General features: G+C 48.4%; 1 protein-coding gene across 1 annotated transcript in view; it reads right to left on the bottom strand.

Moving 5' to 3' along the window:
- Positions 1-21,723, bottom strand: part of ALKAL1 (ALK and LTK ligand 1) — a 24,813-nt gene extending 3,090 nt beyond the window's left edge. Inside the window, exons 1-2 of the mRNA XM_027771398.1 lie at positions 21,537-21,723; positions 729-782 (exon numbers count right to left, since the gene is read on the bottom strand). Of these exons, the coding sequence (XP_027627199.1) occupies positions 729-782; positions 21,537-21,723 (241 nt within the window). The remainder of the gene's footprint in view (positions 1-728; positions 783-21,536) is intronic.
- Positions 21,724-23,473: the final 1,750 nt, after the last annotated feature.

The following is a 23,473-nucleotide window of genomic DNA, read 5'->3' as shown; positions in this document are numbered from 1 at the left end:
AGGCAGCTCAGCAGTAATGCAATGGGACTCACGGGGAGGTCGCTGGTTCGTGTCCCAGGGCCTCCCTCCACATGCCTGGATGCATGCGCCCATGACCCAGACTGTCCGAGGCTGGGTCAGGAGACCTTGTGGGAGCTGCCTGTTTCTCTGCCTTTTTCTCAGTCTCTCTTTCTCTCTCTCTCTTCCTCATGGAAGGAAGAAACAAACTTAAAAAAAAATCTACTAAAACAAAGATATGACATATGAATCTTTCACTTATTCAGAAAAGCTTCAATTGCCCCCACTGGCCGGGGGCACAGTGACATTCCTCAGCATTCCATTAAGACTGTTCACAGGGTGACTCCGTCTGCTGTCCCTGTATGTGCCCAGTGGCCACCACACCCTTACCTAACTCACCCACCCCGTCCTTCCCAGGGCATGCTGTGCCTTCGTCCTGGCTCAGGACTCCTGACCAGAGCCTCTCCCATCCTGGGAAACCTCATTCGCCCCTTATGCCTCACTCGAGCTCTGTGTCCAAGCCTTTCCAAGGGTTCTGGGCCAAACCTCTCACTGCCTCGTTTTCCCCCAAACCTTGCTTATGCTTCTGTTACTAATCAGGCCTGGTTTCGATGACACGAATGCACACTAACGCATCTATCCAGCTTCCCAGCTAGACGGCAAGGCTCTGACAGATACTCAGCCTGGGAGCCCCAGTGCCTAACAGAGGCCCTGACACACACCGCACTTACCTGTGAAATGCTTTATGAATTTGTCTTTTAAGTTCAAATCTCTTGGGAATATTTCTGAAAAAAAACAAAAAAATAAAAAACTTCAGCATTTCTGCAATGCACTTCCACCACTACACAATACCCTCAGCATGCGGCCGACACAGCAGTAAACACGTGCATGCACGGCACTCCCCGCGGCACCTGCCAAAGCGACCCCACACTGGCCACCCCGGGCTCCAGAACCCTGGCAGGCTGCCTGCTGCCCTCCTCTCCACGGGACCCTCCCAGGACCCTGAGAAGGGAGCACCCCTGCCCCAGGCCGCTTTCTGCCCTGCATTCCTTGGTCTCAGTGAGGGGCACCTCTCCTGACCCCTTCCTCAGAACTAAAGTCAGGAATCTGGGGCCAGGGCTGCGGCAGAGCAGTAAACGGGCACCCCACGAAGCTGGCCCTCCCAGGAAGGTCCCGGCACCCCTTCTGTGCTCTCCCTGAGTACTCGGGGCACAGCACACCCCTAACCAGGCTGAGACTGGGTGGGTCATGGCGTCCAGACCCTACCGGAGGTGCTCACTCTCCCTCTCTCCCTCACAGGAGAAATAAACTTTAAAAAAAGAAGCTACACTGGCTTCCTCTTTCCCACACCATTGATCCAACCCATGAGCTGGATTGAATCTCCCGTCTCCAAAACACGAGCACAGGCCCCGCGTGTCTCTCTGCATCCCCCACACGGCCAGTCGACCTCAGACAGCAGCACTGCACCTTGGCCGTGGCCTCCAGTGTCTGCTCCTCCCCAGAACCCTCTGCCCCACAGCAGTCAGAGTACGGCCCTTAAACTACAGTTAAAGAAATCAAACCATTGCTATGGCTCAAACTTAGCCTGAACTCACTAAAAAGCCTCCATCCAGAAAACGCAATTTATAAAAGCAATCGAGAGTATAGGCAGCCCTTACAGAGAAAAAAAAAGAAAAACTTTAATAAAATACTTGAGCCTTGGAGAGCCAGCAGGTGGCATGGTGGTTAAGACACTGGACTCCCACATGGCCAACCATGGTTCGAGTCCAAGATCTGGTGGCTTGAAAATTCATGCCAGATGGGAACCAGCAGTTAGCGTAATGGCTATGTCACTGGACTCCCACGTAGTCGACCGCGGTTCGTGTCCCGGACCCAGTGGCTTAAATCTCACACCGGGCGCGTGTGCGTGCGTGCCCAAGATCCCGAGAGGAGAATGGAGGAGAAGGGATTGCGGTGTGACCATCCCCCGTGGGGGGTGATTTCTCACTTTCTGTCTCTATGTCTCTCTCTGTCTGTCTGGCGAGCGCACGTGCCCTATAGCGAAAAAAGAAAATTCATGCCAGTCATGTATGCATGCATGCTAAAGATCCCAGCAGGAGAATGGAAGAGAAGGGACTGGGGCACAACCATTACCCCCCTCAGGTGTGATTTCTCACTTTCTCTCTCTGTCTCTCTGGAGAACACAGGAACCCTATGGGGGGGGGAATTAAACAAACAAATAACAACAACAACAAAAAAAACACTTGAACCTCAGATTTGTTGGCAGTTATACATTTAAGCCCACAGTGTTTTTTTATTGTAGATTGGCACCGATGTAAGTCCTACACAATATATATGTGACAGGGAAGGGAACCTGTCAACCCCTGTGGGTGAGTCCGAGCCATCGCCGTGGACTTCACTGAGACACATGTGAGATCTTAGCGGCCCTCCCCCCCAGGGGGTCGGGGAAGGGACAGCCTTTCAGCAGCTGCCCAGACTCCAGCAGCCCTGGGGGAGCTCAGGTCCTGACTGGGGTGGGGGGGGGGGGCCAGAGGGCAGCTCCTCTCCACTGTGACAGAGAGCACCTGCACTTTAGGAGCGGCCAGTACTGATCCAGAACCCCGAAAAACAAATCCGCAGTAGAAATCAAAGTATTTCTTCCCATAAATCTCTTCCTGTTCTCTTTAATATTCCAGCCTGATCGCGGATCTCTCTCCCACACCTCTCCCAGACAGCGGCAATCGGGCAGCCTCGGCACGGATGTCCGGGTGGTATTTGGCTGGTAGCTACGCTGGCACTTCTGAAATGACGAGCCTGCTAAGGGCAGTAGAATCCTACAGCCAAAGTGGATTCAAGGACTTGGAAAGCAATTCTGTATCCAAAAGCCTGTGACACTGTCGTCTCAGTCTGGAGGCCCTGGGACAAAGATGATGCTCAGGTCGGAGAAGAACCACCTATTTTAAGTTCACAACGCCCTTTTCTCCACCCATAATTCATTTCGCAAGCAGCTGTCCCCATTCCATTGAGCATGACAGTGTGCTGTGGCATGCCTGTCTCCACCATAAATGCTGGGCTTCCTTTTAAGAAGACAATCACGGGGAGTGAGTAAACCGGGAGATCTCAGCCAAGGATACAAACTCGCAGAGGTGGAAGGCGAGTAAGTCGGAGAGGGCCCCACGCGGACTGTACTCAATGGTGCTAGCTCGTATTTGGTACTGCAGTGGTGGCTCAGTGCCAGGGCACTGCCCTGCAATACTTCAGTTCATGTGGATCCGGGCTCAGTGCCAGGTCAACCTTACATGCCAGGTGCAGATGCGTGACTCTGCTCCTGGTGGGCTGGGGAGGTGGGGGAGGCAGGGAGGCAGGCAAGGCTGAGACTCTTTGCAGGGGACTCTATCTCATTCTCTTTCTTCCTCTCTTGTGAAATAAATAAATGCACTTTAAATATAATGACAAAATAATATTAACATTGTATTAGAACCAGAATAATTGCTAAGAAAGTAAATGTTATGTTTTTTTTTTTTTTAAGGGAGACTTTTCCTATAGAGAACATGTGCTTGCCAGATAGACAGAGAAAGACAGAGAGACAGAAAATGAGAAATCACCCCTCAGGGGGGATGGCCATGCCACAATCCCTTCTCCTCCATTTTCCTCTTGGGATCCTGGGCATGCATGCACACGTGCCCTACGTGAGTTTAAGCCACCGGATCCGGGACTCAAACCACGGTCGACTACATGGGATCACACACAGCGACATAGCCATTAAGCCAACTGCTGGTCCCCTGATTTTAGGTATTCTTACCATAAAAATGAAATCGGGTTACTGTAAGATGATGTATAGCTAATTTGCTTGATTATAATAATCATTTCACTATATATACATATACAGACACAGCACGAAGGGACACGCAGGGGCACGGTGGCCAAACTCAATGCTCTGTACGAAAACCCCCATGGGAAGGTTCCTGTTCAAATACAGAGACTTGAGTCCGCTACATTCCTGCACAACCTTGCCCAAGATCCCGGGCTGGCTAAGGCCTGGGTGGGAGGAGTCCCAGCACCAAGACCCTGTTGGGGTGCTGACTCTGTATCTTTCTTTCCAGAAGAAATAAACTTTAAAAAAAAAATGGTCTCTAGGCAATGCACTATCATTATCCTAGAACAACTTGAATAAACGATCATCTCATTCATCCAATTCGTGACAGTTTCTAGCTTTTATTTAACCAAAACAGCTGCCATCTGCCACTCTCATCAGTTTACAATGTCTTTAAAAGAAATAGGTTTACATATTTATGTGTGTGATATATATATATATATATTACATACATATATATGTATATATATGTGCAAGGATGCTTATCTCCCATTTCTATCTTATTAAAAATTGAGCAGAGATCAAGTGAAATAATAATTTAAAAATACCTATAACAGCACAACTAGAAAATCAAATAATAGGAAATGCCTCCTGCTCACTCCTGCCTGCATATAGCTTACCATAAAGATAATCCGTTCTGATAGGGTCTATGGACGTGGCCTACTTCAGTGAGCCCAGCCTTTGGGAAATACTGCGGGTCCCTGCAGTATGTCTCTCTCAAGCATTTGGGCACACACGCATACGCACCCGGCATGCGTTTAAGCCACCAGGCCTGGGACTCTAACCGTGATCGACTACATGGGAGTCCAACAACACAGCCATTACGTTAAATGCTGGTCCCAACAGATAATATTTTTAAAACACCACTTACTCCAGTTTATTCAGATCACTGAAAATTATTGAGGTGTGTTCAACCTTTTGTGATTTTATAAATAGCTTTTGAAAAAAATGAATTATCACTTCTTTTTAGTTCATTCTTCTTTCCCTCATAAATATCTTTGAAAGACAGAATCCACATCTTTTTTGTTTTGTTTTGTTTTTGCAATACCACATGTGTGCTCACCAGAGACAGAGAGAGAGAGTAAGAGTGAGAGTGGCCATCTCCCACTGGAGGAGATGGCCATGCCACAATCCCTCCTCCTCCATTCTCCTCCTGGGAATTTTGGCATGCACGCACATGTGCCTGGTATGATTTTCAAGCCACTGGGTCCAAGACTCAAACCCCAGTCAGTCATATGTGAGTCTAGCACCTTAACTACCCTGCCACCTGCTGGCCTCCAGAATCTACGTCTTAAAATTGAATACGGAATGCTTTCTTAGCTCTACACTGGTTTCAAGAATGATAACATATCTGGGGGCCGGTGGGTGGTGCAGTGGTTGAGGTGCTGGACTCCCACATGGCCGACTGGTTTGGGTCCCGGACCTGGCGACTTGCTTCCTCACTTTCCCTTTCTCTCTCTCTCTCTGGTCAGATTAAAAATAATAATAATAACAAATAAAATAAAGTAAATAATTTTTTAAAAAAGTTAAAAAATCTATCTTCTGTTGTGGTTCAATATGATGTTGTTTACATAAATATTTTATTGTTGAACAGTTTTAGACATACAGAAAAATTATGGAATACAGAGTTCCCATACATCCTACACTCAGTTTCTCCTGTGGTTACCAGCTCATAATAATGTCAGTTTTCTTTTTTTTTTAATTTTAAATTTACTTATTTTACATTCATTCATTGTATATCATTACAGCATATAAAACACAGTATACAAAAAGAGATTTTCCATCCAGAATACACTGCATATTAGCCCAATCAAGGATATGACCATACGTGTTATTGTCAGCCAATTTTCCATTTCTTGTTTCTTATATATTTTGCTTCTCTTTTTTCCCCTCCTCGATTCCCTACCTCTCATCCACTGATCTTTTCTTTTTCTCTTTTCCCCACATTTTATTGATTCACAAAATGTCTAAAATAATCTAACTACTTTCATTAGCAAGTTTAGCTGGTATGTACATATCTGTGAGTACATGTCTGACTTTAGGTGTGAAACTCGAAGTAGAATGAATATAGTATACGGCAGCACCTAGCTCATGCTATACAGCCTAATACGGTCATTAGGTATTTCTTAATACATTTTCTCATTTCAAGAAAAGCAATTTTAGGGGACCAGCAGTTAGCATAATGGCTATGTCACTGGACTCCCATGTAGTCGACTGTGGTTTAAGTCCCAGACCTGGTGTGTTAAACTCACGCCGGGCGTGTGTATATGAATGCCCAAGATCCCGAGAGGAGAATGGAGGAGAAGGGATTGCAGCGTGGCCATCCCCCCTGGGAAGTGATTTCTCGCTTTCTATCTCACTGTCTCTCTGTCTGTCTGGTGAGTGCACACGCCCTATAGCAAAAACCTCTCCAGAAAAAGAAAAGAAAAAAAAAAAAAAAAGAAAGAAAGAAAAGCAGTTTTAGTTTTAATAAATAAAAAAAAAATGCTAAGGAACTCTGCTTAAAACTTAAAGCCAGGAAACAGGTTAGGATTCTATTCGAATAGTAGGTACATGAACCTATTGACAGCTCAAGACAGGATGAAACTCCTTAAAACCAGAAAACAAAGCCTAAAAGAAAATCGGCAATGTTTTAGTCAAAAGTCATAAAATGCTATTTCACCAGTTCAGTCTCATGTACTTAACCTATCTTCTGTTGTGGTTCGATCTTCTCAATTAAATTCTGGGATATAATATTCAACTCCAGACTTGTCCCTACCATTATGTTGGTCCTTTTCTTAGTTTTTGAACTCTTATTTCTGTGTGTCTGTATTTACTTTTCCTGGTATAGCTCCCTTGAGAATTTCTTGGAGATCTGGTCTGGTGTTGGTAAATTCTTTCAGTTTTGTTAATCTGAGAATGTTCTTGTTGTTTCTTCCCATATGAAGGATAATCTTGCCAGGTACAGTATTCTTGGTTGAAATTGCTTTCCCTTAATACTTTGAATATATTTTCCCATTCTTTCCTCACTCACATTGTTTCTGATGAGAGATCTGCTGTTAGCCTGATGGGATATCCTTTGTAGGTAACTTGACGTTTCTCTCTTGCCAATCTTAGTATCTTGTCTTTGTGGTTTTGGTCAATCTGACTATAATGTGTCTTGGAGAAGATCTTGAATTGATTCTATTTGGGGTCCTTTGTATTTCTTGAGACTGGATCTTTGAATGCCTCTCTAGGTTTGGAAAGTTTTTCTCCACGATTTCATGGAATAGAGTGTCAATGCCCTTATGGGTCTCTTCCCCTTCTGGGATACCAGTTATCCAGCTGTTTGGACGTTTGATGGTATCTAGTAATTCTCACATATTATTCTCATTATTTGGGGGCAATTTTCTCAATCTTCATGGTGGATTTTTCTAGGCCAGAGATTCTGTCTTCTACATCTGAGATTCGATTTTCTGTATGATCTAGTCTGCTTTTAATACTTTCATGGGAGATTTTTACTTCCTGTATTATAGCCTTCATCTCTAACAGGTCTATTTGATTCTTTTTTATACTGTGAATTTCCTCTTTTAGAACCTGCAACAATTTCCTCACCTCCTGGAACTCATTGGCTCCTTTCTCCTGCCTCTTCTGCAGTTCATTGTCTCTCTTCTCTTTCATCTCTGTTACCTTTGTCACTATGAATATTCTAAATTCTTTATCAGATGTTTCCTTGTGTTTCATTGTACTATCTGAGGATGAAGAGGAGTTATTCTTTTCCCTTGGAGGAGAGGTATTTTCTTGCTTTCCCATATTTCTTGTGACCTTGTGGTGATTTTTAGTCATCTGATGGATGGTGCATTTATTCCTAATTCTTGAAGTTCAATCTGAGTGTTCAGAGGCATGCAGGAGGAGGTGATTGGCCATCTCTCTTCTGTTCTGTTTTCACTATGCATCAGATTTGGTGGGAATAGAGGAATATTCTGATCCTAATCATATTCAGATATTTGGATCCTGTTCCCTTGGACTTGTCTAGACACTTAGTGTATAGAGGTAGATATGATTCTGGACGGGGAAGTCTTAGCAGAAAGCAATTTGGTCAATTTCACAGCTCAAATTCTGTATCCATCTCAGGATTTGTCAGTTTTCTTGCAATTAATAAATCAATACTGATTCATTATTACTCAGCAAGGTCCACACTCCATCAGATTTCCCTAGTTTCTACCAAAAGCCTGTTTTCAGTTCAAGAATGCCCTACAGAATACCACATCACTTTTAGTTATCTATCGCCTTAGGCTCCTCTTGGCTGTGAAGTTTTTGAGAATTTCCTCATTTTTGACAATCTTGATGGTTTTGAGGAGTCCTAGTCAGGCATTTATGAAAACATCCATCAACTGGGATTTGTCTGATATTGTTCTGTGATTAGACTAGGGCTGTGAGGTTTGGGGAGGAACACCACAGTGATAAAGCTGCGTTTCCATCCCATCCTCTCAATGGTGCATGCCGTCAGCATCACAGCGGATGCCGGGCATGGATTTCAGGCTTCTCTTCTTCCCCTCTCTGCACAGCACTCCTGGGGAGGAAGTCAGGGTGCCCAGTCCCACCTAGGAGTGGGGTGTTACACTTTCCCTTCTCCAGAGTACAGTCTAATATCTACATGGATTTTTTAGAATTCTTCTCCATGACAGGCTTTATTTCTTCTTCCCCACTTGACAGGTTGGTGTCTTCTCCCCCCAGTTTGTTCTTTATTGCTTCAGTCATTTCTTTATGACCAGTGTGAGCTCACAGATATGCATTTTACACTTGCTTTATAATCTACTATGTTCTTCATTTGGTTGCTTAGATGGTTCCCGATTTAGCCATTGGCACTTTTTTAGATGTTGTCTGCTTCTCCCTGACAGATCTCTGTCATTGCAGGTTGTTGTCATTGTTGCTCTGCGTTTTTATCACTCTTGTCATTTCAGGTGTGGCCAGATGTTCCAGACATGTCCTGATCATTTCCTGCCTTGTCCTGGTGGCAGCCGCTTCTCCAAGGAGCCTTGGCTCTTTCGTTGGAGAATGGAATTAGACCCAAGGTCCGGTACGTGGTGTGCTTGTTGTTACTGGGGTGTCATTATTTCTAGGTTCTCTCAGCTGACAGGGCAGGACATATCCGTGTGACCTCAATGAGCAGCCTGATTTTCAATACACCCAGCATTTAAATGATTTCTGAAATTCTACTACAGTGCTTGGTAGAATATATTTTTGGAATGTACAGCATCTGTAATATTCCCCTTACATATTACAGACCACTTAAAAATCATCTTCAGTGATCTGAGTTCAGACGTACGGTCATACCGAATCTGTACCCACCTGTGCGTGATGTCCTCTCCGAAGACCGGACAGTCACACTTTGTCTTTCCAACCAAAGTAAAATTCTGTGTCGAGCCAGACAAATCCAAATATGCCCTGGGTTTCTTCTCTTATTAAATTGAAATAGACAAACAAAATAATCCCAAAGAACTTTCCAAGTCCTTATCGTATTATGACAAAATTCTAACATTATACTGCATGTTTATCAAAGGACAAATATGAAATAAATTCAGAAACTTGAAATAAATCAAAATCATGTTGCAAAGTGGATTTTTTTTTGTCTGGTTTTAGATCACAGGCCAATTCGTGTTTAAATTAAATGTTAGCCATTTCGTTTGAACACTGATCACATGAAAATGATTTATTCGGTTTTCGGTTTAATCTAGTTAATCCCCCTCCCAGATTTAAAATTATCATTTCCACAGACACTTAAAAATACAAACAAGATTTTTATAAAAATGCTAAAACATTTTTTAAAAAACAAATAGATGCACAGCATTTTACACTGTGATAACATTTTGGTGAGCAACCAGTTACTGAGACTGACAGTAGATTAGTGCTAGCAGAAAACACGGGATTCAGTCCTAATGACATTCTTGTCGGATTAGGCATCTAGAAGCCTTATCAACAAACCAAGCCCCTGAAAAACCCCAAGGGGCTGTTGGTCTAGTAGTAAAGTCAAGCCACCGTAGAAGCTCTGGTTCCAAGAAGCAAAAACTTGCATTTACTGAGACCAGAAATAAAGGCAGAGAACACAAGTATATGGAGGAATAGGTCCATTTTGAGATTCCTGTGGTGGAGATACTCTGCAGATAGTGGATTATTAAATTAAAAGATACAGAGAAAAGGAAGAAATATCTTAAAAGCAGTCCCAAAGAGGTGACAGATGAAACTAGAGAAGTGCATGGGACCACAACAGGGAACACCATGGACAAGTACGGGTATCGGGCCAGCCACAGCCTGTTCGTTAAGGGAGCTGGCTCCCACATGGCTGACCATGTAGTTAGAATCCCGGTCTTACATCCTAAAAAACTCACTGGGGGGACCAGCAGTTAGCGTAATGACTGTGTCGCTGGACTCCCATGTAGTCAACCACAGTTCGAGTCCCATACCCAGTGGCTTAAACTCACACTGGGCACGTGTGCATGAGTACCCAAGATTCCGAGAGGAGAATGGAAGAGAAGGGATTGTGGTGTGGCCATCCCCTCTGGGGGGTGAGTTCTCGCTTTCTGTTTCTCTGTCTCTGTCTTTCTGGTGAGCGCATGTGCCCTATAGCAAAAATCTCTCAAAACAAAACAAAACAAAACAAAAACCCAAAAAACAAAAAACAAAAAACCTCACTGGGCATACATGTACACATACCCAAAATCCCAACAGGATGGAGAGATGGAAGATAAGAGATTGTGGTGTGACCATGCCCCATTGGGGGTGCTCTCTTCCTCTCCTTCACTCTGTCTCTTTCTTTCTAGTCAATGCATGTGTCTTCTTGGGGGAAAAACGATGGAAACCCCAGTGGTTAAGTGCTGTGCATGGGGAGCCTGACTCCTCATGGTTGACTGTGATTCAACTACCAGCCCTGAAAGCTTGAAAAACACACCAGGTGTGTGTGTGTGTGTGTGCCCAAAATTCTAACTGGAGAAAAGGCTTGCAATGTCACCATGCCCCATTGAGGGTGCCTTCTTTATCTGGCAAATGTACGTGTCCTCTGGCAATGGAAAAGAAAAAGAAAGAGAGAAAGGAAGAAAGAAAGAAAGAAAGAAAGAGAGAAAGAAAGAAAGAAAGAAAGAAAGAAAGAAGAAAGAAAGAAAGAAAGAAAGAAAGAAGAAAGAAAGAAAGAAAGAAAGAAAGAAGAAAGAAAGAAAGAAAGAAAGAAAGAAGAATGGACTCTGAGATGTATAAACATTTAAGTGTGTGAAGAAAGATGAGATGTTTAAGTAGAGAAAGAAGGAATGGTCAGAGAACAATCCAAAGTAAGAATAACTGTGGAAATGGAGGGACCATTTAAAGAGGGCAGAAGAGGGGCCAGCATGTGACTCAACGGTTAAGGTGTTGGACTCCCACATAGTCAACTGAGGTTCAAGTCCTGGACCTGGCAGCTTGAAACTCACACCGGGCATGTGTGCGTGTGTACCCAAAGTCCAAAGAGAAGAATGGAGGAAAAGAGATTGTGGCGTGGCCATCCCCCCAGGGAGTGATTTCTCTCTTTCTGTCTCTCTGGTGAGCACACACACCCTAGTAGCAAAAAATATCTCAAAAAGAAAGAAAGAAAAAGAAAAAGAAAGAAAGAAAGAAAGAAAGAAAGAAAGAAAGAAAGAAAGAAAGAAAGAAAGAAAGAAAGAAAGAAAGAAAGAAAGAAAGAAAGAAAACGAGAAAGAAAGAGGACAGAGAGGGGTCAACAGTGGCAAAGTATCAGAGACCAGGTAGATTAAAGGGGTCCCTGGGGGTCAGCTAAGCCCAGGCTCCACTAAGGGCAGGTAACAAGGGCCTCCCAGGCAAAACTGGTGAGAGAGGTCATATTTCGTCCTGAGGGCTGAGTGGATGGTGACATAAGGGCAGGTAACAAGGGCCTCCCAGGCAAAGCTGGTGAGAGAGGTCGGATTTCGTCCTGAGGGCTGAGAAGATGGTGACTTTTTTTTTTCTCAGAGATTTTTGCTATTAGGTTGTGCATGCTCGCCATATAGATAGAGACAGAGAGACAGAAAATAGGAAATTGACCCCCAGGGGGGATGGCTTCACTGCAGTCTCTTCTCCATTCTCTTCGTGGGATTTGGGGCATGCATGCACACGCACCCGGTGTGTTTTAAGCTACCAGATCCAGGACTGGAAATGCAGTCGACCGTGTGGGAGGCCACCACCTTAACCACTACGCCACCGGCTGTCCCTAATTGTGACTTTTTAATTTTCTGTGTTTGTGGTGCTTTGACACTGGGGGGCCTTGCTGACTCTGCAGGCCCTGCCCTCCCAGGGCTGACCAAGGCCTAGAGAGAGCAAACAGCTCCCTGAGATCTCACCTCCATCTGCAAAGCAGCCCTCCCAGAGCCCTCACTCCCACCACCGGCTCTATCACACTCTTGCCCTCCAGGCCGCATCCCTCTTCCTTAATCACCCCAGATCCAGGTGCCAGCCAGCCAGGGCCAGCTTCTGTGCCCCAGAGTCTGATAAAATGATTCAAACTAGCCAGTCCCAAGCCTGCTTCCTCCCCTTGCCCTGGCTTTCCTGTGAACACCCTGATAAGTCTCTCGCCCAGTTCTCTCACCTCTTCTCTCTGCCTCTCGCCTGGTCCTGGTGCTTCCCCTGGGGCCTGTGACCTGGGCTTCCTGTTTCCAGGGACAGGAAGATAAACCCACTCCTTTGCAACAGTCACTTCCATGCCAGCCTGCCTTCACACCAGCTTTAAACAAACCCAGGGGCCTTCTAAAACATGAGGGGGTAGACATTGGGAAGAAGAGTTAACTTAATCAAATCTGTTCTATATTATCTGCCAACGAAGCAAAAAAATGGTTACAAGAAATCTTTTATTTCTCCTTCTATTCTTTAATAACGATTTTCAATTAATTTCTTTTTTTAAATACAGTTATTTTATTTAATTTTATTTATTTATTCATCTACTTCAGTTTGACCAGAGAGGGACAGAGTGAGTGACAGAGTGGCAGACAGAGAGAGAGAGAGTGAGAGAGAGAGAGATCGAAAGAGAAAGTGAGAAAGTAAGCTGCCAGGTCCAGGACTCAAACTGTGGTCAGACCATGTGGGAGTCCAGCATCCTTAACCACCATGCCACCTGCCAGCACCCTCAATTAATATCTTCGAAATATGTTCTTCCTAGGTGAGGCAAAGAAATCCTTTGTGCAGTAAGAATTTTCTAGTATATTTCAAAATACCTTACCATGAAAATTTTTTAACTTTGCCATTACTGCCTGATTACCACAGGTGAGAATGTTTTTTAGGTTTTTGCCATTAGCGCGTGTGCACTTGCCAGAGAGAGACTGAGAAAGGAAAGTGATAAATCACCCCTCCAATGGGGGATGGCCATGCAGGATTCCCTCTTCCACTCTCTCGGGAATTGGGCAGGCATGCACACATGCCCAGCATAATTTTGAAGCCTCCAGGTCCAGGACTTGAACCACAGTCGGCCATGTGGAGCCCAGTGCCTTAACCACTATGCTACCTGCTGGCCCCCAGAGGTAAGAACTTTTACCGAAATAATTTAAACCACTTGAAAAGTTAGGAAAATATAGTAGAATAGGTACTCCCAGAAAATATTTCTACTTAGTAGGAAATACATTTATGTGGGTTTCGAAGATTGGATAGAAAAAGTTGCAGAGAGTGAAAATACTGTAACACAACTAAACCAAAGTTCAGTTTGCCAACTCATAGGATAAGCAAGCTTATTATTCATGGTCACAAAACCGCGCTGCTGGGTTTGGGTCTCTCTCCTTCCTTCTAAAGTGGCTTTACTTTCACTCTATCTTTGACCAACTTTTCATGATGTGTCTGTTCTATCACCTCATCACCTACTATAGTAGCAATGAGTAATTATTTCATCTAGGGATGACTTCCTCTTTGCTTTATTTAAAATTCAAACCTGCAGGGCCAGCAAGTGGCATGCTAATAAAAGGCAGTGAGCTCCCACAAAGCTGGCCACAGTTCCACTCCTGGACCTGGCATGAACACCATCCTGGACATGTATGCATGTGTGCCCAAAGTCCTGGGAGGAGAAGGGATTGTGGCATGGCCATCCCTCCTGTGGGGTGACTTGTCACTCTCCCTCTTGTCTCTCTCTAGCACACGCCTGTGGCAAAAAAAAAAAAAAAAAAAGGAAAATTTAAATCTGCATATATAAATCTGGACCTGTTTAAATAAGATTTTGTTTTTAAGCCTATTAAGGAAATGAGAAATAGTGACAGAAACTTACACAAATGGGTAATATTCCAAGTTGCATTTTTCTTTTCCTGGCATCAGGCATGTCTTCTGGCAATGGAAAAAGCTCTGTAAATAAACATCTCCAAACTTCGATGTGGTCGAGATGCCCTTCAACTTTTCAAGGTCACCACTGCCCGTGGGAGAAGGGTGAGAAGCCATGCACCTGTGTGCCTCCCACACGGAAGCCGTGCTGGGTGCTCCACACACGGCCTGTCGCCTGCCCCTCAGGGCCTCTGGGATGGGCTCTTGCCTGCCGTACAGAGACATCTGGATCTCAGAGACATGCCCTGTCGGGGCGAGGGCTCCATGACTGAAGCCCACCTAGGACCATGCTTTCCGGCTGTAGGAGACATGCTTCGTGGAGATGACCAATAGCCAGTTTGGGCCTCTGTGAACTTTTCACAAAACTACCAATCTGAAATCATTGTCTTTCAGGCTTCACATGTTTTAGTTTGTTTGTTTCTTGTTTTCTGACAGAAAGTCACCACCACTTACTGGAAGTGAGGAGGCACTCTCTCCAGCAGTTGCTCATGTACGGGAAAACAGGCTGCCCCCTGTGGACGAGGCATCAGAGCGGCGACAGTGCGGGCACTCGTGGGTTCTGCAGACGGGACCAAGCGCTGCGGGCTCAGACGTTACGTGTGTGCAATATCAGCGGAAGTTCGCTGTGGGCACGCCCTCCAGGAGCGCATGTGAATTTCAGAATCTGTCCTAGCGGCAGTGGCACAACAGAGATCAGAGTCCAGTACCCGGGGTGGGCTTCTACAGGCCAGGAGCCACTGGGGAAGCCCAGGGGACCGCAGCTTGAGGCCCTGTTGAGGGTGCTTGTCCTCCCCCACCCCTTCTCCTTCTCTCCTTTCATTAAAGACAGAAAAAGAGAAAGAAAGAAAGAAATGGAAGACTTTGTAGATGAGCAGCTGGCCACTTTACTAAGCTTCTCTCCAGGTATCTCTTTCCCACTGAACAGAACAGCGTGTGCCTGCCCCAGCAGCCGAGTGGCACTGTCTCCCGATGACACGATGACATGCGAGTGCCCCCCCCGCCCCCTCTGGCCTCCATGCACTCCCCTCACCCCCTTGTCCCTTTACTCCAGCCCAGCCTCCTCTTCCTGGGGTCCCCCAGGTGCTGAAGCAGGGCCAACCTACCGGCAGTGGCTCAAACAATGTTGCTGAACCTTTCAAGCCTAGTTCTAAGACTTGCAGATAAATGCTGCCTTAAAAAAAAGTTGGATGATGCAGGTTTACGTGGAGTTCCCTTCACTGCAGGGCTAGCGGCCATGCCCCGGAGGCTGGGAGGCCAGAGCAGCCCTTTCTCACAGACCATCTTCCAAAGCGCACTGCAACTGTGCAGCCCTGGAGCTGCAGTACGCGGGGTCACGGCGGAGGCCAGGGAGCAAGTGAGCAGGGGTCAGGGAGGGCAGGCAGGAATCATACCCGTCTAGAAGAGACTTTCCAGAAGCTTCTGATGCGCCACCTTTCTCCTCAGCCATCAAAATAAATAAATAAACCTGGTAGCCCAAAAGTTCAGTGTACACAGGAGTTGTCAAAGAGCTTTCTGAACTACTGGCCCACAGAAATTTATTAGCTCAGGAGGAAGTGGAATTTTTTTTTTTTTTGAGAGGTTTTTGCTATAGGGCGTGTGCACTCACCAGAAAGATAAAGACAGAGACAGAAAGTGAGAAATTGCTCCCCAGGGGGGATGGCCATGCCACAGTCCCTTCTCCTCCATTCTCCTCTCAGGATCTTGGGCACACACGTACACGTGCCTGGCGTGAGTTTAAGCCACCGGGACTCAAACCGTGGTCGACTACATGGGAGCCCACCAGCATAGCCATTATGCTAACTGCTGGTCCCAGAAGTAGAAGAATTTGAAACTTGCCTCCCAGTTGGTTTTAAGGCATATGGTCCCAGGAACCTTTTTTTAAAATTTTTTTTCTTAATTGCCAGAAGGCACTGGTGCTTGCAAGAGAATGACGGACAGATGGACAGGGAGAAAGCAACCCCAGTGGGGCATGGTCATACCTCAGCCCATTCCCCATTTCTCCACTCCGGTGAAATGTGGGGCGTAGCACAGGTCTGAGACTAGAGCTGCAGTCGACCACATATGATCTGGCTTCCCTTAACCACTGGGTTATGGGGCCTGCCCACAGGAATCTCACTTTAAGAACCAATGCCCTAGGGCCAGTGGGTGGCATGGTGGTTACAGTGCTGGACTCCACACAGCTGACCACAGTTTGAGTCCTGGACCTGGTGGCTTGACTACCACTCTGGGCACATGTGTGTATGTGCCCAAAATCCCGAGGAGAATGGACAGCATGGCCGCCCTCCTGAGGAGGTGATTTCTCACTTTCCCTCTCTCTGTCTCTCTCTTTCTCTCTTCAGCGAGCCCACACACCCTATGGTAAACACCCTAAAAAAAAAAAAAAAAAAAAAAAAGAAATGAAATGAAACACTGCTCTAGACAGCATTAGGGGCAGCACTGTATTGGCTAACCACAACCAAAGTTAAGAAATTAGCTTATGACTCATAATGACACAGAGGAAATAACACCACAGGCCTGGTTTGGCTTTTGAGCAAATAAAAATTCAAATTCTGTTACTTTTATAGTTAAAATTGTTTAAAGACCCTCAACCCTTTTCAAGAATTCAGCTCTTTCTTTCAAAAAATATCCTTCTTGGGACCAGCAGTTAGTGTAATGGCTATGTCGCTGGACTCCCATGTAATTGACTGCGGTTCGAGTCCCAGACCCGGTGGCTTAAACTCATGCTGGGCGCATGTGCGTGCGTGCCCAAGATCCCGAGAGGAGAAAGGAGGTGAAGGGATTGCTGGGAGGCCATCCCCCCTGGCGAGTGATTTCTCACTTTCTGTCTCTCTGTCTGTCTTTCTGGTGAACGCATGTGCCCTATAGCCAAAACCTCTCAAAAAAAAAAAAAACCTACTTAAATGTCAACTTTGGTAGGTTATGGGGTATTAAAAATGAGTAGCCTCCAGTCTCCAACTTGACAGAGCTTATGTTCAAACAGATGTAATGCTGAAATATCGATTAATGTGGGTTACAACATGAGCATGTATCTCTGTATTTGACAGAGAAAGAACTCATTACTGAGAAATAGTCTATTCAAAAGACTAACAATAACTCCAAATGAATCCCATTTTAATAAATTTTTATTTTATTAGGATGTAACAGACTACACAATTTAATTATCGGGTCGTCTGAGAAGTCATTGCATTTTTTTCTATGTTTTTCTATGCAACAATGGGTCGTGAGTTTCCAGGCGGCCCGATGTTTCCTGACAGCTGATGTTGGTCGGTGTAGAGTCAGAGTTACACCGTTATCTAAACTCCAGGACATGCTGCCTTTCAGTGCTGTGAGGTTTTCTACGATCTCAGACGCTGGAGGGAGACATCACCCTCTCCTACACGCAGCACAAAGTCTCAGAAATCTGCTCTTAAATGTCTCAGAGTTTATTTCCAGAAATGCAATCAAAGACCGAAGGAAAAATATTAACATTAAAAATAAATTTTTAAAGTACTACTTTTTCTGGACCAGCCCCATGACACAGTGTATAAAGGGAGACAGATCCTACGTGGCTGACCATGGTTCAAATCCCAGCCCCAGCACCTTGAATAACACTGGGCACATATACATGTGTGCCCCAAATCCCAATGGGGCGGAGAAATGGAGACAGGATTGCGGTGTGACCATACCTTGACAGGGGTGCTACCTCTCCCTCTCTCTTTTTCGCGCTCTCTTTAGTGAACCATATGTCCTCTGGCGATTTAAAAAAATACTAGTCCTCCTAACCAGGGTGTGATCAGAACGTCTTCTCCTAGGATTGAGCCATCCCAGGGAGCGAGCAGCCACAGTGGGTGATTCTGCCAACTTCCTGCATAGAATGTCCCCCACTTCGCAGCCAGAGAAGTGTGCTCCTGGCCACCGTCACTGCCAGAAAGGCATGAACAGGCAGAAATCCATCCTGGTGAGGTGGCTCCGGTGCTTTGTAACAAGTGTTTCTGCTCATAGCAACTAGCTGCCATGCCCACAGACTGCTGGTCATAGCACCTGCTCAAGATCCTTGGCGAAAAATCGTACCTCACTGTTCCACCTTGACCCCTTCTCGTGTTTTCAGTAAACGAATAGCTGCAAGTAACTGCAAATAAAATACTAAAACAGGAGGTGACAATACTTGTTTGACTGTCGGGATTCTTTCCTTATGAATATGTATGGCAAAACATCACATCCCACATTTTCAATACATACAATAAAAATAACGTTTTAAGGTTTTTGCCATAGGGCATGTACACAAGACAGAGAGAAACAGGGGAAAAGTGAGAAATCACCCTCCGGGGGGGATGGCCACATCGCAATCTCTTCTCCATTCTCTTCTTGGGGTTTGGGGTAGACACAGACATGCACCCAGTGTGATTTTCAAGCTGCCGGAGCTGGGATTGAATCATGGTCAATCATGTGGGAGTCCAGCATCGTAACTACTATGCCACCTGCTGGCCTTATAAAAGTAATTTTATAAGCCTCCTCTTTGGCAGTAAGCAAAGTAGCAAAAAAGCAGCCTCCTAAGAAATGAAAATGTGTGTGTGTGTGTGTGTGTGTGTTTAGGGTTATATAAATAAAATTCCAATATTACGCAAGTCCTAGCAGTATTCAAGTATATCGGATTCATTTTGTTTTAACGACTATGGGGTTTTTGTGAAGTGAATTTAGGGTCAGATGTTTCTGAGCATGGAAATAACTGCGAAGACATCAGGAAGGAAGGGGGCACGGAGAGAATGCCAGCAGGCGAGGGGCAGAGCAGCAGAGGGTTTGGAGGAAGTGGTCAGAGCTGTAAGGGGCAGGCCCAGGTGCATGGCTTGCCCAGAGGCACTCCTAGCAGCCCCTGGAGAGCCCCAGGAAAGGCGGGGAGTGGGGGGTCACAGAGCAACTTCAGTTCCTCCTTCCAAGAGAGGTGCAGCCTGTCTAGACAATGGAGAAGCCACTGCAGATGGCAGGGAGGGACCAGCCGTGCTCCACTCACAGGGACCGTTCCAGCCGGTTACCTTGCCACTGTGACCTCTGTTTCTCTCTTTCACCCCGTGTCAGGAAGGTTCGCCATTAAAATAACATGACTCTGACTCCAGAAGGTCTACAGAGATGAGGCGAGGGTTTACTGAATCTCGTGAAAAGGCAGAGGCAGCAAAGGGGACAGCCGCTACACCCCAGCTTATGGACAGTCCCCTCGCACTTCGTCTGCCCACATCACACCAGCCTTTCTGCCTCAGACGCCGCCACGCCCGGTCTGCTCCCGCCCTGGCCCGTGTCTCAGCTTCGCTCTCCTCTGTACTTCGGGGGACGAGTGCCCTCGTGTTCCCTGCTTGTGGCTGGAGCAGGACTCCTGCGGCTCCGTTCTGCTGCTGCGAAACCAGAATGTGCTCTATTCTGCTGGTCTGAGGACCCATGACCTGCTCTGCTCCACTGGTGTGAGGACCCAGACCTGCCCCACAGGTGTGAGGACCACAGATGTGGGAGGCGGGATCAGGCATAAGAGGGCCAGGGTGAGAGTGCAGAAACACACATTTTAAATTCTCACAGCAGTGAGACAGACAAGCAGGGGCACTAACACAGCTGGAAAGACAACCAGATCACTGTCACTCACAATGCTGAGGGCTTGATCAGGACAGGAGGAAAGACCGTGGAAAGGAGGAGCCAGGCTGCGGGGGGAGCATGGACGATGGTGAGTCCCTGTTACTGTCTCCCCCTCCCGTGACACGTGCACACTCTACAGTTTCAGGGGCGACCTCCCGGATCCCTTCTTGCCTCAGCCGTTTGGACCTGCTGCCCCCCTCTGCCTAGGCTGACCCCCTGCCCCCGCAGCCTCAGTCTGTATTTGGGGCAGCCCTCCAGCTACTGAGAAGGCAGCAAGCCCAGCTGCCGCACAGCAGGGACCGCAGAGCCCAGAGCACGGTGGCAGCCTGAGGGTGGGTGCGCGGAACAGCAGGACTATGGGGCAGACTTTTAGGCACTCAGGCAGGGAGGAGAGTCCATGGACTCCAGGGGTGGGAGGTTCCCTCCTGAATGAGCTCTGCCACCCCCAGCGTGTCCCACACCAACGTGACAGGCCCTTGTCTTCTGCTCCTAAGGCTTGTCCCCGATGGTGGCCAGGCGTGCCTTCCCCGACCAGCATTGACGTAAGGAGCACGGTGCTCTCCCCTGTGGCAAGGGCTCAAAGACGAGACCAGGAACGTGGGGGGAAGCGACCGGAGGCAGGGGACCCACAGGTCACTTTCCCTCAGGCTACGCTGAGGTTTCAAACTCTGGATGGTCGCCAAGTTTACTCTAACTCTTCATAAATGTTCTGCTTCTCCCTTTAGCTCACTGCAGTGAGCTTCCCGGCGTTCCTGCCAGGAGTATGCGTGAAACCTAAACAGGTCTGCGTTCATGTTAGCACAGTGTTCTCCGGGAGGCCGTCTCCCACTGCCCGCACATTCCACAGGGGCACCGCCTCCCCTGAGATAAACATCGGGGTGCGATGACTCTAAGTCACAGTGAACGGTCGCACTGTCACTGCGCTCCAGCTGTGTTCGCACCCTGTCGCCCACCTTCCCGAGGGCTTTCGGAGCCCTCTATACAGGGCGCTCAGCTGCCACCTCAGCGCCCTATGCCTGTCCCACGCCCTCCCCCTGCTCAGGGGCCCGCGTGCCCGGGTCCCCTCCATCGCACAACGTGTGGGAGGCGGACACCCAGCGTGGGCTGGGCGGCGCGGCCCTCTGCGAGACCCCAAGAAGCAGCAGGTCCGTGGGCGTCTGTACGCGTTCACTACTGTCACAGGACAGGAACGCACCGGCCAGCCCTGAGCCCCCCACCTCAGCGCCCCCAGGGTCCTGGGCGTCCTTGGCGCATTCAGGAGACTGCCTCGCCCTCTGCAGGGGCCGCTCTGTCTCCGTCGTCATCCCAACGCCCCTCCTTGGCCATCTGAGTAGCAGGAACCTGAGCGTTCAGAGTGGACTCGGAGCCGCACAGGCTGGGGCCCTGGAAACTGACCCAGAACGTCCCCAAGCCGCAGCAGCCTGCTGGAATTCGTGCCAGCCTCCCGTGGCTGGCTGGAAGGGGAAGGAAGGGCCTCCGTGAGCGCGATCAGGTGTCAGTACTGTCGTTTCGGGAACGCCCCAAACCCCGGGACCCCGCAGTGAGACCGTGGGACTGATGGGACCCCGTCTCTGGGCCGCTCTGCCAACTTATTTCCAAAAAGCCCTCCGCGCCCAGGAAGGGGCACTTGAAGCCGGCTCTTTGCCAGCCACATTTGTTATTTACTTCTCCACCGCGGTGAGTCTAACAGATCCGTTTCCTTTCATTCGGAGAGCCGAGAATCTTTGCTATGCCAGTGTGAGTGCCTTGCGGGACCCCCAAGAACACCCGCTGACACCTGGGCGCGGGCACGGGGTGGCCTGGGACCTGCACTTCTTACCTGAGCTCCGGGCGGCGCTGGGAGCCTGGCGCGCCCCGGCCGGGAGGAAAACCAAAGGCTTCGGGTCCTGGTCGGCGACGCGCGCACCTCTGCGCCCGCGGGGCCGTCCCTGGGTCCCAGGCAGGGACAAAGCTAGGGCCAGGAGAAGCAGCGCTGGCAGAGGGGCGCTGGCCTTAGCCGGCCGCATGTCGGTGCCTGGAGGACGCAGGAGGCGCAGGGAGAATCCTGAGGGTCGAAGGTTCCCAGCCCAAGAGAGCGGCGACAGGACCCAGGTCGCGGGGCCCAGGCCGGCCGGAGCCCTGGCAGCACCCCTGCCCTCCCTGCGTCCCGCAGGCGTCCCGCTGCAGCGGCTCTGGGACCCGGCCCTGCGCGGCCCACGCCTAAGCACCTCGCGGGCGCAGGGCGGGGACCCGCGGCGGGGCGGCGCCTGGGCTGCGAGGGGTAGTCCCGGCCCTGAGGGCGTGTCCCCGCTCGGGACCCTCGGAAGTCCGCACCCACTACCCCGGGCCCCGGACAAGAGCCTTGGGTTCAGCCCGGTCTTCCTATCCCCCTACCGAGAGCCTCCCGTGGGCCCCGGACACGCGACTAGCGTCTCTCCTCGCCATCCTGGATGGAACGGGCCGGGGACCTGCCGCGTCGCGCTGCCGGTACTCCTAGGGCTTGGTGTCCCGCCGCCCAGTCAGTGGCTCTCCTTCACAGCTTTTCTCCATGGCGGTGTAGACAGAAGCCCGCAGGCGGTTACTGCCGTTCAGGAGGAGAAAGGTGCAGAGGTAACCTTCTGCAGAAACCCCTGCTGGCCACCTGCCGCGGCCACAGCCCCTGCCCAGCCTGGAGGGCCCCTGCCTGGCGCGCTGTCGGGGCCCAGACGCAACCTGGACCCGGTGAGGGCCGGGCACCGCGAGCATAGACGCGGAGCTCCCCCGCTTCCCTGCGGGTTCCTGGGCGGGGGCAGGAGCTTCCGTGGCTTAAATAGCCTAGGGTGACCCGGACGCCCTAGAACGCAGACAGTTGAACATTTTTTTAAAGTTAGGGAACTCATCTATAAAAGTGTTGTGCAAACTAAAAAAAAAGAAATCATTAGATCGAGCCCACGCATTCCGATTAAAAGAAAGTGAGCATTTCTGATCAAACCGTGCTCTGTGCATTATTGCAATTCTATTCTTCATCCACCTGCTCCGTTGCTTTATGAGAGTACATTAAGAGCTGTTCCAATCGCTCGCCTGTCAATTGATTGCTCTCTAGCGCCTCGTGTGCTAAGAGGCAAGTAAGTGAAAGACCGCGGGAGAGAATAGTGGAGGGAAACCGAGGCCTGGTTGCCCACCGGGCCATTCCCGATTAGTCTACAGAGGTCTGTCAGTCACATCTCCTGAAAAAGAACCTCAGCTCGCTGGCAGTTCTTCCAGGCGGGCTCTGCAACCCGGCCCAAAGAGAAGGCGGGCCTTTGCTGCAGTCCTTCAGATGACTTTACTCTCTGGAGCTTCCTTAGCAAACCAACGGATGCAGACTGGCTGACCCGCAGTCACACAGAGCCTTCTCTAAGACAGATGAAGGGGGCCAGCAGGTGGTGTAGTGGTTAAGCTGCTGCACCCCACGTGGCCAGCGGGGTTGGATGCTGTGCGCATGCCCAAAACCCTGAGAGCATGGAGAAGGGACTTGAACCATGTGCAAACATCATGTATATATGCATATGTAACTGTACATGTAATACAGTCATGTATTATATATGTCCAGGCTTGAACCCTAGTTGGCCACGTGGGAATCCAGCACCTTGACCCCGCCACCTTCTGGCCTCCACTCTGGTTTTGGTCTTGTTCTTGTTTATCCTTGCCTATTATTACCCCAAACAAATGCTACGGCCCCACCTCTTGCTGATTGGTTCAGAAGCAGGTCCAAGTGTCTTCTAGATACATACTAGTAACACTTCCTAGTTCCTATTC

Source organism: Tupaia chinensis, unplaced genomic scaffold, assembly GCF_000334495.1.
Source record: "Tupaia chinensis unplaced genomic scaffold, TupChi_1.0 Scaffold000031_1, whole genome shotgun sequence".
In the NCBI taxonomy this organism is placed as follows: domain Eukaryota; kingdom Metazoa; phylum Chordata; class Mammalia; order Scandentia; family Tupaiidae; genus Tupaia; species Tupaia belangeri.
The sequence above is the reverse complement of the archived record's forward strand: the minus strand, read 5'-3'. Positions and strand labels throughout refer to the sequence as shown.